At 39.6% G+C, this 15,991-nt stretch overlaps 2 protein-coding genes across 2 annotated transcripts; both read left to right on the top strand.

The window, feature by feature from the left end:
- Positions 1-800: 800 nt before the first annotated feature.
- il12b2 (interleukin 12B 2) lies at positions 801-6,820 on the top strand. The gene is made up of 7 exons (XM_035907410.2): positions 801-990; positions 1,107-1,349; positions 1,671-1,773; positions 1,932-2,122; positions 2,404-2,552; positions 2,651-2,761; positions 6,668-6,820. The coding sequence occupies exons 1-7, from the start codon at positions 801-803 to the stop codon at positions 6,818-6,820; spliced, it is 1,140 nt and encodes a 379-aa protein (XP_035763303.2).
- A 2,029-nt stretch (positions 6,821-8,849) lies between these two features.
- On the top strand, positions 8,850-15,330 carry LOC102787255 (protease-associated domain-containing protein 1-like). The gene is made up of 5 exons (XM_006789969.2): positions 8,850-9,052; positions 9,292-9,392; positions 9,506-9,615; positions 14,054-14,221; positions 14,319-15,330. Exons 1-5 carry the CDS (start codon positions 8,977-8,979, stop codon positions 14,437-14,439), a joined length of 576 nt encoding a protein of 191 aa, XP_006790032.1. The 5' UTR covers positions 8,850-8,976; the 3' UTR covers positions 14,440-15,330.
- Positions 15,331-15,991: the final 661 nt, after the last annotated feature.

Raw genomic sequence — 15,991 nt, 5'->3', positions numbered from 1 at the left:
GACTGAAAGATCAGTGCTTCTTTGTTCTATTCACAGGTTGCATAGACTGATACCAAGGAGTGCTATTGCCCCACATTTACAGCCCTGGTTATATAAAGAAAAACCAACATAAAAACTGAAAGTTGAGAAGCGGGAACCAGTGTGTCTGTGTGCGTGTTAGCACATAAAGAGCCAACCAAGAAAATGTTTGGTCGCATTAATATTGAACATAAAATGTGTTGTGTGTCCTGTTTTTGTGATTGTAATAGTTTTTTAAAAATTATTTTTTAAATCCATTCTCAGATAAGCACTTATCAAACATTGTATTATACTGTTGTATTTCACCTTAAAGGCTGAGGGCAACCCCCCACCCTACTGAACACCCACATTTCTTATCTTTTAGTCCCCTGTTCGAAAGTCACAGCTTCGTTGTGTAAAAAAATTTGACATGCAAAGCAGTATAGAGGAAATGTGCATACTCTTATCACTTACTAGATCGGTCAGTTTCTCTCTCCCAAAGTGTCACATTGGAGGTGGAGGTGTCGATGATGTGTATCATGCATTGCAATATAAAGTTGTTGCTCTGTGGGCAGTTAGACCATACAATCATCAAGACCGCGGTGACAGAACGTCTGCACTTTTGCTTTTGACATCACTTCAAGGTGAGTTCTTTTCCAGATATAAATCTATCTATCTATACATATATATAAATTAAATTCTAGTTTGTTTAATTTCATATCTATATTACAGAATAAGAAGCAAATTACCTATTTTCAATGCATTTTCTCAACTAAATTAACTTTGAGCCAATTGAATGTTCCATGAGTCACTTTACATATTGTTTCACTAAAAATCACACGATACTTATTTTAATGCAAGTGATGAATTGTTTTTCAATAAATGCTTTTTGTTGTCACACAATTCCTCAGATGACCTTTCCACTGTGGACATTTGGGCTTCTAATGATCAGCCTCACGGGAGCTCACGAACTCAACCACTTTCCAGAAAACTGTATGTCTTTTTTTATGATCCAAACATTTTCCTAATATTCATTTGTGGTTTAAAATCTTCATCTACTAACTTCTTCTCTGTCTATCTATCTGTCTATCTTCTCTATCTTTGTGTAGTTGCGGTGGCAAAAAGGGATGAGAATTACACACTGACCTGCAATTCAAAACCTGACGACATCGTCACATGGAAGCTGAATGGCGATCCACTGGAAGATGATGAAAATGTAGAGCTAAATGGTCCAAAACTGACCGTGTTAGATATAGAAACACCAAATTTGGGTGACTACAGCTGCTGGAGAGGTGAAGAGATGCTATCCTCAACCTATCTGCTGCTGAAGGCTGATGAAGAAGACACAATTGGTGAGTTTCTCTTTCATTTTTCATTCATCCTACCATTCACATGCTCTAAATGATGGGACTTTTTCAACTAGGGGAACCTATATTGCTAATATACAGTCAACATATAGCACTAACAAAGACACTTTTATACTGCCTGACAGTTTGGGTAAAACACTCTCTCTCTCTCTCTCTCTCTCTCTCTCTCTCTCTAGTAGATGAGATTAGCTTTAAGTTAACCATTCTGTGAAGTATCATTTTACAAAATGTAGTGATGTTTGCTGTCATTTTTCACCCAAACATTTAAATTACTTTAGAATTTAAAGATATTGTTTATCATTACAGATTCTCTCATTAACTGTCGGGCAAAGTCTTATGACTGTAACTTCAACTGCACTTGGACAGGCAATGGATACACAGCAGTGCGTCTTGGACTGGGTCATAACTGGTAAATTTTAAAACTTTAAAAGAAAGAAAGAAATAATAATCTAGACAAATTACAGTTAAGATGCCCAAACTAGACGAACCACCTGAGATGTGTGTATTTTTGATTTTGTTGTTATATTTTGTTTTCTGGTTGTTTTTTTTTACTGCTTGTTTTATTAGCAGTAAAAGTTCAAAGTCCTGCCAGTGGATTAGTAGCAGTCGGCGGCTCGCAGAGGGGAAACTGCAGTTTGAGATGTCTCACGACCTCTCACCCTACGCAGAGGAAAGCACCATGCTTGAACTCACTGCTGAGGCTATACGTGATCTCTCCGTTTTCAGGACATCGAAGAGATTTTATCTCAGAGACATTGGTAAGCTGAGTAAAACTGAGCTACATCAATGGCATTCAGTAGAAGACTATCAACTACAAAGCACCTTTTCCTTTTTGAAAATATTTTCTGATGAAAAAGAAAGTCCATGTATGCAGTCCATGCATGATAAAGTTTTAAGTGAAACAGTAACGTTAATGCATTAACTGAATCTAAAGGCAAATGGATTCATGTTAAATATATATACACATATGTTTGTGTTTAAATTATTGTTTTATATACACACATGGACGATATTATTTACTATTTCTTCTTCTTCTTAGTTCAACCTGATAGTCCCCAGATTGTCAAGTGTGAGTTAGTGAACGAGGACTTGAATGTGACCATTGATCCACCATCCACCTGGTCAGCACCTTACAGCTTCTTCAGTCTGGAGCACCAAATTGAATATGTGCTTAGAGATGATGGCCAAGTATGCACAATCTTACACTAAAACAAAATCTTATGAGATCTAAATGTCTGTCATTATAGCCACTGCATTTTGATCTCTTATCTCTTGTCTGATTTTAGACCGGACAGTCATCATCTACTCTGATACCGAAGAAAATCAGCAAGCTCAGGGTTCGCTCCAGAGACTCACTGGTGCTCTCCAACTGGAGTCAGTGGACTCCCTGGAAAAATGTAACCTACTGATATTATCTGACTCCACCACTGTCAGCTTTTGCTCGTTATCTCTTCTTACAAGTCTGCAATGTCCTCTTGTGTCCCTGTGGTTTTTTGCCATGTGTTCCTCCTGTTTCTACTTGGTTTTGTTTTGTCTTTACTTCAGAGGATCTGTCCAACACACTTGTTATAATGATTTTATTTATTAAGACACAAACTTTTATTTATTTAAATGCTTATTTATACTTATTTATTTGAAATTACACATATAGTAAGTAAAGTAAACACCATTATAGACAAAAAAGGCACTATTATTCCCCAAATAGGTGGCTAGTAAGTACCAAATTTTTGTGGGAATGTCAATGGAAACCTAAATATGTACGTAGACACTAAATATATTTACACCTACTGTTAGCCTTCCAGCCCCAACTTAAAACACAGACGGGTGTGTGATTCACTATGAAATTATATTTAGCAGTCTGCTGAGGTTTCAAGGGTTTCTATAGTTTTGCTCATTTAAGGACTTCAAGGTTAAGGAAAATCTGCGTAGCACACAATCTCAAACATGAATCAGAAGTTTGAATTAGCCATTGAATAGGCTGAACTTTGAGCAATGGTCACACATTTTTCTTTATGTTCTTGTTACTTCTGTGCAAGTGAGTTGGCGTTTCTGTGTATTTGGTGGTTTGCCACAGTGCAAATCAGCATGCTATTAAAAGAGCTTTGAGCTTCCTTCCTTTTATACGTTCCTACTTCATTTATGTGTTGCTCATGTCATGCGTGCAGTGAATGACCAAAACAGAAAAGAAACTCTAGAATTCCTTTGTGACGCAATGGTATTTAAACCTACATTTATGTGTTTTGTCATGAAACTTTAGTTACTAGAAGCATGTAGGCCTACTGAGTTTTCCTTTCATAGTTAACTGCATCGCATTTCAATTTGGTGACCCCTAAAGGGAGCAGCTGAAAGAAGAGGAATATACATGCATATAAAAATATAGTTTATATACATGTCTGAACTATAGCCTATTTTTAAGTACATGCCTTATGTTGTATTGATAAGTTGCATGCACTGCTAAGTTCTTAGGATTGATACTGAGAAACAAATGTAAATGCTTCAAAGTTTTTTTTAATTTAGAATATTATTTAGAAAATATTAATATTTTCATTTAAACACATCATTCCCAGAGATAAGCTTGTGTGAATGTAGAGCTTATGGTAGTACAGATGCCCGTATTGATTTAAACAAAAACATATTGCTATTTCCAGCAATAGTAACAAGTTTTACATTTGTCTCATACCACATACTGTTTAATCAATTTTTGCAATTAGGTTGCTTAAAAAATGACAACTTTCAAAAGTAAAGGACAAAGAATTCTTGTAATAGATACAACACACAAGTAATTTATACATACAACACAGAATACAATTTGAAACATTTTTTAGCTTTTTTCAGCCAGGAATATTTAACAGTAAAATCCAGGAAAGGTTATCAAAGCTTTACCAGAGCATACTGATTTTCACATAGTAGTTAGCATACTGAAAACTCCATCCATCCATCCATCCATCTTCTTCCTCTTATTTGAGGCCAGGTCGCAGGGGCAGCAGCCCAAGCAGAAAACCCCAGACCTCCCTCTCCCCAGCTACCTCCTCCAGCTTGTCCAGGGGAACACCAAGGCATTCCCAGGCCAGCCAAGAGATATAATCTCTTCAGCGTGGCCAGCCACCCTTCGGAGGAAGCCCATTTCTGCCAGTTGTATCCGTGATCTCTGTCTTTTGGTCACTACCCACAGCTCGTGACCACAGGTGAGGGTAGGGAGGTAGATCGACTGGTAAATTGAGAGCTTCGCTTTTACACTCATGTCTCTCTTCACCACAACAGACCGGTACAGTGTCTGCATCACGGCAGCCGCAGCACCAATCCGTCTGTCGATCTCCCGCTCCCTTCTCCTATCACTCGTGAACAAGACCCCGAGATACTTAAACTCTTCCACTTGGGGAAAGAACTCATCCCTGACCTGGAGTGCACACTCCACCCTTTTCTGGCTAAGGACCATGGCCTCAGATTTAAGGACCATGGCCTCAGATTTGGAGGTGCTGATTCTCATTCCCACCGCTTCACACTTGGCTGCGAACCGTTCCAAAGCGAGCTTGAGGCCATCACCCGGTCCCCTTTCTTAAAGATGGGAACCACCACCCCGGTCTGCTAATCCAGGTATACTGCCCCTGATCTTCACGCAACATTGTAGAGGCGTGTCAACCAAGACAGCCCTACAACATCCAGAGCCTTCAGGAACTCGGAGCGGACCTCGTCCACCCCAGGGGCTCTGCCACAAAGGAGTTGCTTAACTGCCTCAGTGACCTCGCCCCCAGAGATTGGCGGGTCATCCCCTTCGTCCACAGACTCTGCTTCCTCCACGCAAGATGTGCCAGTGGGATTAAGGAGGTCCTCGAAGTATTCCTTCCACCATCCGACAATTTTCTCAGTCAAAGTCAGCAGTGCCACTCACACTATGCACAGTGCATGTAGCACACCACTTCCCCCGCCTGACGGTTTGGCAGAATCTCTTTGAGGTGGTCCAAAAGTCTTTTTCCATGGTCTCTCTGAACTCCTCCCACACCTGAGATTTTGCTTCAGCCACTGCCCGCGTCACATTCCACTTGGCCTGTCGGTACCTATCAGCTGCCTCCGAAGTCCCACAGGCTAACCAAGTCCAATAGGACTCCTCCTTCAGCTTGGTGGCTCCCCTCACCTCTGGTGTCCACTATTTGGTTCAAGAGTCACCACCACGACAAGCACCAAGCAACTTGCAGCAGCATGCTCAGTGCAGTGGCTTTGGCAATGGAGATGCTGAACATGGTCCATTCAGACTCAATGTCCCCAGTCTCCGTTTGAATGCTGTTGAAGGTCTGCCGGAAGTGTGCATTGAAGATCTCACAGACTGGGGCCTCTGCTAGGTGTTCCCAGCACACCCTCACTATATGTTTAGGTGCACCAGGTCTGTCCAGTGTCCTCACATGCCACCTGATCCGACTCGCCACCAGGTGGTGATCAGTTGACAGCTCAGCCCCTCTCTTTACCCGAGTGTCTAGAACATATCGCCTTAGGTCTGATGATACGATTTCAAAATTGATCATTGACCTGCGGCCTTGAGTGTCCTAATGCCACATGCACTTATGGACACTCTTATGTTCGAACATGGTGTTCGTTATGGCCAAACTGTGGTTTGCACAGAAGTCCAATAACAGGCCGTTCCTCCCAGTCACGCCCATCCAGGTCAATGCACCTGACCCCTACGGTGCCTCCTGCAGGTGGTGGGCCTGCAGGAAGATGGGCCTATGCCCCCTTTTTCGGGCTGTGGCCAGCCGGGCCCCATGGACTAACTCCCGGCCAACAGATGCTCACCCTTGGGCACCCTCCCTGGGCCTGGCTCCAGGGCGGGGCCCCGGTAACCCTGTCCTGGGCAGGGTAAACTGTTCCCTTGATGGTCTTCTCATAGGGGTCTTCTGAATCATTCTTTGTGTGGTCCCTCACCCAAGACCAATTTGCCATGGGAGACCCTACCAGGGGGCAAAAAGCCCCCAACAACATAGCCCTTGGGATCCCTGGGACACACAAACCCCTCAAAATATAGCACAAAAATATTGTGCTATAGTGTGAATGCAGTATTATTTTTGTATTGTCTATATTGCCTAATTTGGTACCTAACATTCTGTTTATTTTGACGTTTGTGTACAGCGCTTTGTGACTGCTTGTCTACGAAAGGCGCTTAATAAATAAACTTTACTTACTTACTACTTGAATAGGTGTGACTGCTAATATTTGTAAACCAAGCATGTAAACATTTTTAGACTTAAAGCATTGCATTTAAAATGTTCACATTATCATTTCAGACATAATAATACTTCATTGATTCATTGCAGGTGAAAACTGGAAAACATCGACTATGCCGATGCAAAAAAACTGAAAAATATTGTTGCCCAGAGTTGTCGCCTGAGGTTTTCAATGACTGCAAGGAAGAGAAGAGAAAAAGGAAGAAGCACGCTAACTCAAGTGGAAAATATTATCCACAATAAAACATGGACAGTGATTGATAGTTTTCTAGTGTATACATTTGGTAAGAGTAGATTTATATATGAAATGTAATTATTAAACTATATTGATTTTGAGTCGAGATTCAATACTGTGGATGGTAAGGATTTTATACTTAATTTGTTAAATGTATAAATTACATGACATCATCAATTAATTCCCTTACAAACCATATATCCTTCATTTACCAGTTATGGAGATATTAAACCCTTAAAGATTTGCTAACACTTAAAAAAAACCTTTTCTGTATTTAAGTTTATTCTTATTGTTATTTTATATAATTATAATTATAAATGTCCAGCTTTGAAATGTTTTTTTTTTCAACATAATAGTACATATGTGACATTATAACATTTATAAATAACGGCAAACTTTATAAATAACAAAATTTGCAAATGTTTATGTGATATTTTTGGTTGATTGTGAATTGGTAGATAAATGAAAAATGCAGGAATTTTATTCACACTAAAGTTTGTAATAAGAAGAAATTTCAAAGCAGACTTTACTGAATACATGATTTGGGACATATAAGTTCTTATGACTGATCTGACTTTAGCTTTTTTCTATTGTCTGTTTATGATTTTTGTATGTCTTCAGTTGAAATAATTTATAAATACTAATGTGCTTGTTTTGTCAAATAAAATTTAGAATACTTTGGTTAAAAGATTTTATAAATGCATTTGGAAATGGGATTCAAAGAGACACTGACAAACTTTACATCTTTGTCAGATGAATTCAGCATGATAGAAAGGTTTTAGTTGGTTTATATTTTTTTTTTAATTTTTTTATGTTATGTAAATAACTTTACTTTAATGAGGTATTTGACTTGTCTGTTATAGATATAAATGTTTGTGTTTTGCCATGCAGGCTTGTGGATAGTTCACATGTAAATGACCTTTATTAACCTTTATTAGGACATTACATTTTTTGTTTTTTCATTTGACTGAGATTTGATTTCTGTCATTTTGGCAAATAGTTTAAATCAATACAGTAAAATGGGACAACCTGCTACTTTCCAGTGCCTCTAAGTTTGCATTTATAGTTCTTGATTTCTGTTCATATCTGTCCTAGTCTCATATCCGTGTTTTGTTATTCCTTCAGTCTCCCCAGTCATGTACCCGTGTCTGTCTGTTCTGTGTTTTGCTCCTTTGTCTCTCCAGTCTGTCACGTTTCCATGTCTGTTTATCCCCAGTCCCAGTTTCAAGCCCATGTGTCTTAGTCTGAGTCTCATTGTGTGTTACTTCCTGTTCCATTTTGATAGTCTCGTGTGTATTATGTTTAGTTTTTCTTCCCCTGTCTCATCAGTCTGACTTTGGTTCAGCTGTGTTCCCCAGGTGTGCTCTGTCTGCCCGCTTCTCCTCCTGTGTATCTCCCTCTGTTGTGCTGTCCCCTCAAGCTGTGTGGTTCTATAGTTTTCCCTTGTCTTTCCCCCTAGATTTAAAGGTACTTATTTTATAGTTTAACACTCTACCTGATTTTTTTTTTCTGGTATTAAATTTCTTACAGCAATTAAATTGTCAGGAAGGACACGAGAGTTTTTTGGGTCAGGAAGTTATAAAGAGAGAAAAAACACCTGCTTTATTAGGTGCACTTGCATAATTGCTTGTTAATGCAAATATTAAATCACTTGGTCACATGACAGCAAGTCACTGCATTTATGCATGCAGACATAAGTTCAAAATGAACCTAAATCTCTGAGGATGAAGAATGAAGGGAGTTTTTAAAGTAAAAGGTGAATCAGTACAAGCAAAGTCTCTGATGATTGTACACGATAGGGAGATCAACTAATGACTTTTAGGTCATTGTGATAAATTAAATAAGTAACTACCAGCTTCATATACATCATATATATTCATATGCATCTTGCAGGCATGTTAATAATAATAACAATAAAACACAGAGACACATTTACCAGTAGTTTGAAAAATTGGTGCTAAAAGAGCAGCACAAATTCTTACCCAGTCGCCTCATAGCATAAGCTACAACTGGGACATGCGCATGCGCGGAAAGAGAACGGCGGAAATGGTTGGCGATCTGACAGAAGCACAGCGACAATGGACGCTGCACTGTCTTAAGACACAAAGAGACACACTACAGTCTCATCTCTGTAACGCGAGTGAGATTTACTAATGCCTTGAACATGGGGAAGGTTTGTCGAACAGCAGCGATAGCTTTATACCTTTGGAGTCTCTTTATGCAGCTCAGTCGTCTGTCAGGTGAGACTAAAAACAGAAATGGGAACGTTTGAAATTAACAGCTAACTGTTCGTATTAGCTGCAAGAGTTGTTTTTTTTAAGCATTTCTTTTTGCACAACAGCGACTTGAGTTAAGGGGCTTATTGTGGCATTTATTGATGGTTTCTGTCTCGCATATCCGTGCAGTGTTTGTGGTTTATTAATATTTCTGATATAAACAAGTCACTCATGATAAGTGCTTCTTTTCGGACCTCCTTCAGCTCTTGGGGTCAATGAACTGCTGTATTTCCGGGTCATCAGTCCAGAGGAGATAGGCTACCTCTTCAGTGCTGCACCTGCTAAAGACTTTGGAGGCACTTTCGTGAGGCCTCAGTCTTCTGTTAAATAATTTGATAATCAAATGTTTTTAAAGTCTCAGGCGCACAACTTCACCTTCCCTCTAATCATACTCTTTCCTTCTCCTTTGACCCGCAGACATCATTTTACGATGAGATTTTTCTCGTGCCAGCAGACCCTGCAGATGGATGCTCAGAGTTGACGGACAGAGAGATCCTTCAAGGACAAGTGATCCTGGTGGAAAGGGGGTACGCATACATGCCTCTGTACCATTGTGAATTGTAAACTATGTGAACACAAACCAGGGGTTAGGAACTGAGAATATAACCTTGGACATCAAGCAGCAAAGGTGTAGGGAAGGAGATAGCCTAATTACAAGGCAGCTAATTTTATTTAATTTTGAAATCATCAAGATTTTAGAACATTTTCTGCTCAACCACGTCTGATTGGCTTAAAAACTTCCTGGTTTAAAATGTGAGCATATGTTGCAAAAGAGGTGGGAATCAGCAGATGCCCCACGATGCGTTATTATCACAATAGTTCACTTACTCATGATACGATATTTTTAATTAAAATGTATTTTTCATTATTGTGAGTATTTCAATAACGTGTATTTTAATTTATCCCCTTTTTCAACTGCAAATTGTGTCTTCAAAGTTAATCTTTGCCAATATTTGTTTTATTCAATAAGATAAAATTATGACTTCAGTTATTTGTGAAGTATTTGAGGTCGTCTAGTATACCAAAGGTCTCACTCAAACCTGCCATAAATGTTACCATTAGCCCGAATATGGGGTCAAGTTGGCAATTACATACAGTCTGTTTCTGATAATACAACCATTAACTGTGATATCAGTGAAAATCACATGTTGCTGTCTACACTTAGCAGCTGATCCGGTTCTATCGGAATATAACCAGATCCAGGACTGTTTCACATCTTCAGGTATCTCAGGATGTGTCATGTTATAATTTAAAGACCTTGCATTATATAGTGGAGCCCAATGCAACAATTAGTTGTGAGAAAATACTCAAAAATCCCTTTCAACCTCTGGCAGTACAGCACTTAAAGGACACAAGAATAACAGTAACAATAACAGGCAGAGAAATCCACAGAGAGGCGCAAATAAAGGATAAATTAAAGATTATTCTCAGTGTTTTAATCTGTTCATGTAAGGGACGTATTTATGTTATTTATGGGGGGGGGGGGGGAAAGGACCCCTTTTGTAACTTTTCTGAGACTGATAATTTCACATTGACAGCCCAGCCCTGTTGTTGAACTCCTATTTCTTACTTAAAGAACATAACTGAAAGCAATTTTTTAAATTTTTAATATGCTGACACAGTTAAATGTCATGATTGCGCAATTGCAAAGTGATTCATACATAGCTGTATGAGTTCTTGGCGAACACAGGACATTGACTTTATAACTCCTTAGTCTTGTAATCGAGTCCATGATATCAAGTGAAACTTCAGTGACCTGTTATTCTGGTTCTATCATGTCGAATCTTTGGTCAAAACAGTGCCTAAAAGCTATTTACTAGGGGTGCAACGATACTCGTATCGATATTGAACCGTTCGATACAGTGCTTTCGGTTCGGTACGCATATGTATCGAACAATACAACATTTTTAATTTATTTTATCAACTTTCCTTCTGACGGTGCTGTCTGTGTTGAGCGCTCAGTGGATCTGCGCTCGACAGTGCAGCCTAGGCGGAGTAGTCGAACACAGATTCACTGAGCGCAGGGCAAGCTAGCTAGACAGAAGTTAAGCTTGTTGCAACATGGCAAATTGAACCTCCCCCACCCTCATTCAGATCTGGCGTCTGGATTTTGGTCTTCATGTGATGTATGACCCTGAAGGTAAGCGTGTCATGGACTAAAGTAAAACAGTATGTCAGATGTGCCACGCAATGCTCAATTACATGAGTGGGAACTAGTGTGTTAGCGCAGTTAGCTCGTTAACGTGTTGACGCTGTCCAGCCCCACACACGGGGCAATCCGCGGTAGCTCGTTAACGGAGATTTGCCGTGTTGTGGCCTTAACCTCATTTCAGATTAAGGCTGACAGCACTAGTGGGAACACAACGAATATGACTGCACATTTACCCGATAGCATCCTAGTGCAAAGACAAGTGGAAGCAGACAAAAACAACAAGCACGCATACAAACTTTACCCGAGTCATTTAGACAGCCGTTAGCACATGACTCTCCTTATGGGGACCTGATATGTTTAATATGCTGCTGAGAATATAGCCCAGAAGAAGCGTATAGTATAGCTTTTATTTTGGAAAGAGCCATTTCTCTGTAATAAACTCTCTTTTCCAAAGATGAGTGATTCTTCAATCAGATACAGGGCTCGCAAAATCGCTAGCCCGACGTCCCGGGGCTAGCGATTTTTCCAGTCGGGCTGCCCTGCTCTGCTCGTCGGCCTATCGTAGGAAGGAAAAATATATGTCAATGCTTTTGCATTCTTTCGGAAATGTAGCTGGGTAATTATGTCATTGGCATCGGTGAGCCACTGTCAATATGTGACATATTGAAATCGCGTTTGAATTTGCGCTTGTTTTTTGCTTTCACTTTGCAATCGCGCGAACTGTGTATAGAGAGCGACAGCACTGATTGGTGAGTGATGATAATTTGTGCACCAATTCCTCTGACATCGTGTTATCAATCGTTAGCTTACTATGCAAACATGACAAGTGAAATCTCCCGCAGCAAGCTTAAACATGTGAGAGGTTGATCGCGCAGAGAATCGCTGAGCGTTATGTGAGTGCGTGTGTAAAAGTAGCAGGATATATATTTTAGTTCTGCTGAGCCAAATAAGACAGGTCAGGGTGAAGAAGTGACAGCCAAAGAAAAGCTTACCACAAAACGGAAAAGTTATGACAAATCAGACTATAAGGCAAAAAGAACGTGCAGCTTTATGGTTTCATGGACAAAAGAATTTCTGTGGCTGCAATATGACGAGCTAAATAACCAGGTCTACACATTAGTGGTCCGCAGGTGCGCATTCGCTGTCAAAATAAAAAACGCGCACAAGATAAGAAGTTGCAACGCGTGTTTGCATACATAAGATTTTCAGGAGGAGGACAGACATTTGTTTAGAACTCTTAAAGATGTCGAAGAAGCTCCTTTAAGCAATTACTTTGGTGTTCCTCCACCTCCAAAGAAATGTCAGGAGTCTGAACCACAAAAGAAGCGCGTATTCTCGGAAAAGTGGTTGCAGGAGGTGAGCTGGCTTCAAACAAATGATGAACGCACAGAGAGGTGGTGCAGAATGTGCCGTGAAAATTTAATAAATGACAAATTAATAAAAAGGCATGAACATTTTGTGTATCGAAAAAATATCGAACCGTGACACCAAAGTATCGAACCGAACCGAACCGTGAATTTTGTGTATTGTTGCACCCCTACTACCCATGATTACCAACAATGATACAGTCAGCAGTTTCAAAGAAAGCTTAGCCACTGCTTAACTCGAGGATAGTATTTCAAGAACTGTTGTCACTTCTACTTAGGTTAGGTCCATATGTTTTTGGACAGTAAGACATTATTTGTAATCTTGCCTCTAGGGCTGTGCGATATGACCAAAATCTCATATCCCGATATAAGAATTCTATCGTTCGATAACGATATAAATTACAAAAATGTAACATTTTCTGTAAATTCTGTGAATCTCGGGCAGCTCGACTTGCGGGAAGTGTTTCCAGCTGCGCGTCATGTAGCTGGAGTCGAGTGTTTTAACCATGCATGAAACTATACATTTTTAGACATAAGTTGTAACGGCCGCCGTTTTCTTTGTGAGTATTTATTACACGGCGTGCTGCAGGGAAAAGCCTGTTCTAACGTTTGAGTCTAAGGTTTATTTTTTAGCACCTGGCGGCTCTTTTTTAATTTTCATCCGTAAATAATCTGCTCTTTTTCACGTGATTCAGTTTATTTTGAAAAGTCTCAACAGGATCTTGAACTTTATTGTGAAAGGTTTATGTGGAACATAAACAAGCGGACAAGCGATGTTGTTACCGTCGTTGTTGCTAACCACAGCGCATAAAAACAGGCGCTTGTCCTTCCATAGTGTGGTTATATAAAATATAAGAGAAAGAGAGAACTTTAAGAAATTAATATAGCCACTACAGTGACCATCAGAACGATGAAAAAATATTGCCGTAAACAGTTTATTTTTGCGACACCACGAAACAAACGATAGCGTAAAATGAAACGATAGACGTTTTTATATCGTCATCCGATATATATCGTTATATCGAACAGCCCTACTTGCCTCCCTACATTAGTGCAGTAGATTTTACATCAAATCAAGGCATTTTTATCAGTCAACCAGTTTAATCTGGCCTCCTTGTTCTTAACCAGTGGTTAGCAGCTTGTTGTACACTTTCTGTATTTTGGTTCATGAATGTTTCTGTTAATTAGATTAGACCTTGACAATGAGTGGTGTTGTTCTTGGATAGATGTTGTGAAGGGTTTATTCTTAACCAATAAAATAATCTGTGATAATTTACTTTAGTTTTCTTTTGCATTCTTTCAGGCATTTTGGCATTGCTGAGCTGGCCAGTGCAATCCTGCTTTTTAGCAAATTGTCCACTTCGAAAGTTTTTGCTATAACATAGTGCTATAGCAAGCTTTGACAGCACATCTTAAACTGGTTATGCTTTTTTTTTTTAACTTCAGAGGTTGCTCCTTTGTACAAAAAGCCCGAAATGTAGAGGAAGCAGGAGGAAAAGCAGTCCTTATTGCTGATAACGCAGAGGACAACGACAGTCAGTACCTTGACATGGTCACTGATGGAAGCACTGCCAAACCAAGCATACCTGCTCTTTTCTTGTTAGGACGGGATGGGTGAGAGATGCAGACGCACACACACATAAATTCTGTTGCATTCGAGCAATTATTCTATGAAAAGCAGGGACACCATTTCCTCTTTCTGTATTTTTAGGATGATGATCAGAAGATCTCTTCAGAGACAAGCACTGCCTTGGGCTGTCATTTCAATTCCTGTCAATGTTTCTGCTTTGGCCTCGTTTCCATTCAAGCAGCCTCCTTGGACACTTTGGTAGAAATGACTCACTCACAAATTCATCTAATAAACATTTTCTGTCATTGGTGCACAACATGTAAATTGCAACTAAATCTGAAGCCTCACAAGGACATTTCTGATTATGGTTGGCACGTGCACCTGCGCAAAGTCACTAAGTCTAACATATAGAATGATTGCACTCAGAGCCTGTAGAGTATGGGAGAAACTTGTTTAGCCACTGAACCTGGAACAAATCATCAAATAAAAAACGAAACCTGCATGCTCATTCTCAGTGCTTAGCTAAACTTGTGTGTCCAGGAAAACAGTCTCCAGGAACATGTGATCAGATGCTTTGTATGTCATTTTGGTTACGAAACTGAAAAAATGTTGAGAAACAGAAATTACCTTCCTTCTGTTTTATCAAATAGTCGAAACTGCAGGGGGGAAAAACCAGGCCATGACATTCCTGTTTATGTGCATCAGCTTGTAACAGTGTGGTTCTCTTGTGTGAATGGAAAAAGATTTTTCTCATTATGGATAAGTAGAAACTTCAATTTAAAAAAGAAAAATTGACTTGTTTGATATTTTAGTGCCTTTTGTCTGTGCGTTTTAGTTAGTTCACTGACACATTTGTTTGTAGTTTTGGTAAACAGGACTGATGAAAATTAAAAGCATGAGATGCCACGAATGGCCTTGCTGAAAATAATAATTGACATTGTGATGATATTGCAAAGACATGTTAATCTGCACAAAGTTAACTGGAAGGCAGCTATTGTAAAACTCTAAAGAGAACTTTAACTGCTCTGGAAACACCATGTCAGAGTTCACCCTAGTGAAAATATTTGCCACTACATTATCCTGTATTTTATTTTTAAGAATGTCCTGATTTGAATAGTCTTTGTAAATAAAGTTGTATGTTTAAGGTTGTAAAGACTTTTTTTGTTGGCCAGAAGATAAATACCAACAGTAATTTGGGATGAAAAGTTTTGCCTGGTCAGCTTAAAGTAAAGATGCTCTAGTTCAGCAAATAGTTACAGTGCTCTGGACAATGGAGAAAAGCAGCACTCCAGGTTAGTTAAGAAATAATACTCCATTGTTGTGTATGTAATGAAATTAGAATACCACATACAACTAAAGTGGCAGTGGCCATGGTGACAAAAATAAAAATCCCTGGACTACCAAAATTCAGCACTCAGGGGGGCAAAGGGTATTTTGTCAAACCAGAGATGATGGTAAGGATGTGTAAGCTGTGCAATTGACACCCATGTGGAAAAAAAAAGTCTGCGTAATTGGACTGGATGTATGAACACATAATGACTCAGACTGACACTAATGATTGGCCCAAGGCCTGTTTTGGCCTGCCCTGATGAGTTTACAGGCCGCAAAGAATCCGCACAGGCGCCACTCCATCAGCCACTGACGGCCCATATTTATTAAATGGGATACGCTGGCGTCAGTTTTGCGGCTGGTGTACTAACAATGTGCTAGTTTAGAAACAAAGATGCAGTTGGTTCATTACAATAATAGTCAGCATTCTACCAAAAACTCCTCTACTAGAAGTTGCTGGGGGCTTTGTGAGGTCCTGATGGACT

This window comes from Neolamprologus brichardi, chromosome 12 (assembly GCF_056152115.1).
Source record: "Neolamprologus brichardi isolate AB-2024 chromosome 12, ASM5615211v1, whole genome shotgun sequence".
Taxonomy (NCBI): Eukaryota; Metazoa; Chordata; class Actinopteri; order Cichliformes; family Cichlidae; genus Neolamprologus; species Neolamprologus brichardi.
Note: the sequence above shows the minus strand (reverse complement) of the source record. Positions and strands in the feature narration are given on the sequence as shown.

Coding starts and splice junctions, on each gene's coding strand:
- LOC102787255 (XM_006789969.2), top strand. CDS start 8,977: ATGGGGAAGGTTTGTCGAACAGCAGCGATAGCTTTATACCTTTGGAGT. Junction 9,053..9,291: donor GCAGCTCAGTCGTCTGTCAG/GTGAGACTAAAA, acceptor GACCTCCTTCAG/CTCTTGGGGTCAATGAACTG. Junction 9,393..9,505: donor AAGACTTTGGAGGCACTTTC/GTGAGGCCTCAG, acceptor TTTGACCCGCAG/ACATCATTTTACGATGAGAT.
- il12b2 (XM_035907410.2), top strand. CDS start 801: ATGAGTCACTTTACATATTGTTTCACTAAAAATCACACGATACTTATT. Junction 1,350..1,670: donor TGATGAAGAAGACACAATTG/GTGAGTTTCTCT, acceptor TTATCATTACAG/ATTCTCTCATTAACTGTCGG. Junction 2,553..2,650: donor TGCTTAGAGATGATGGCCAA/GTATGCACAATC, acceptor GTCTGATTTTAG/ACCGGACAGTCATCATCTAC.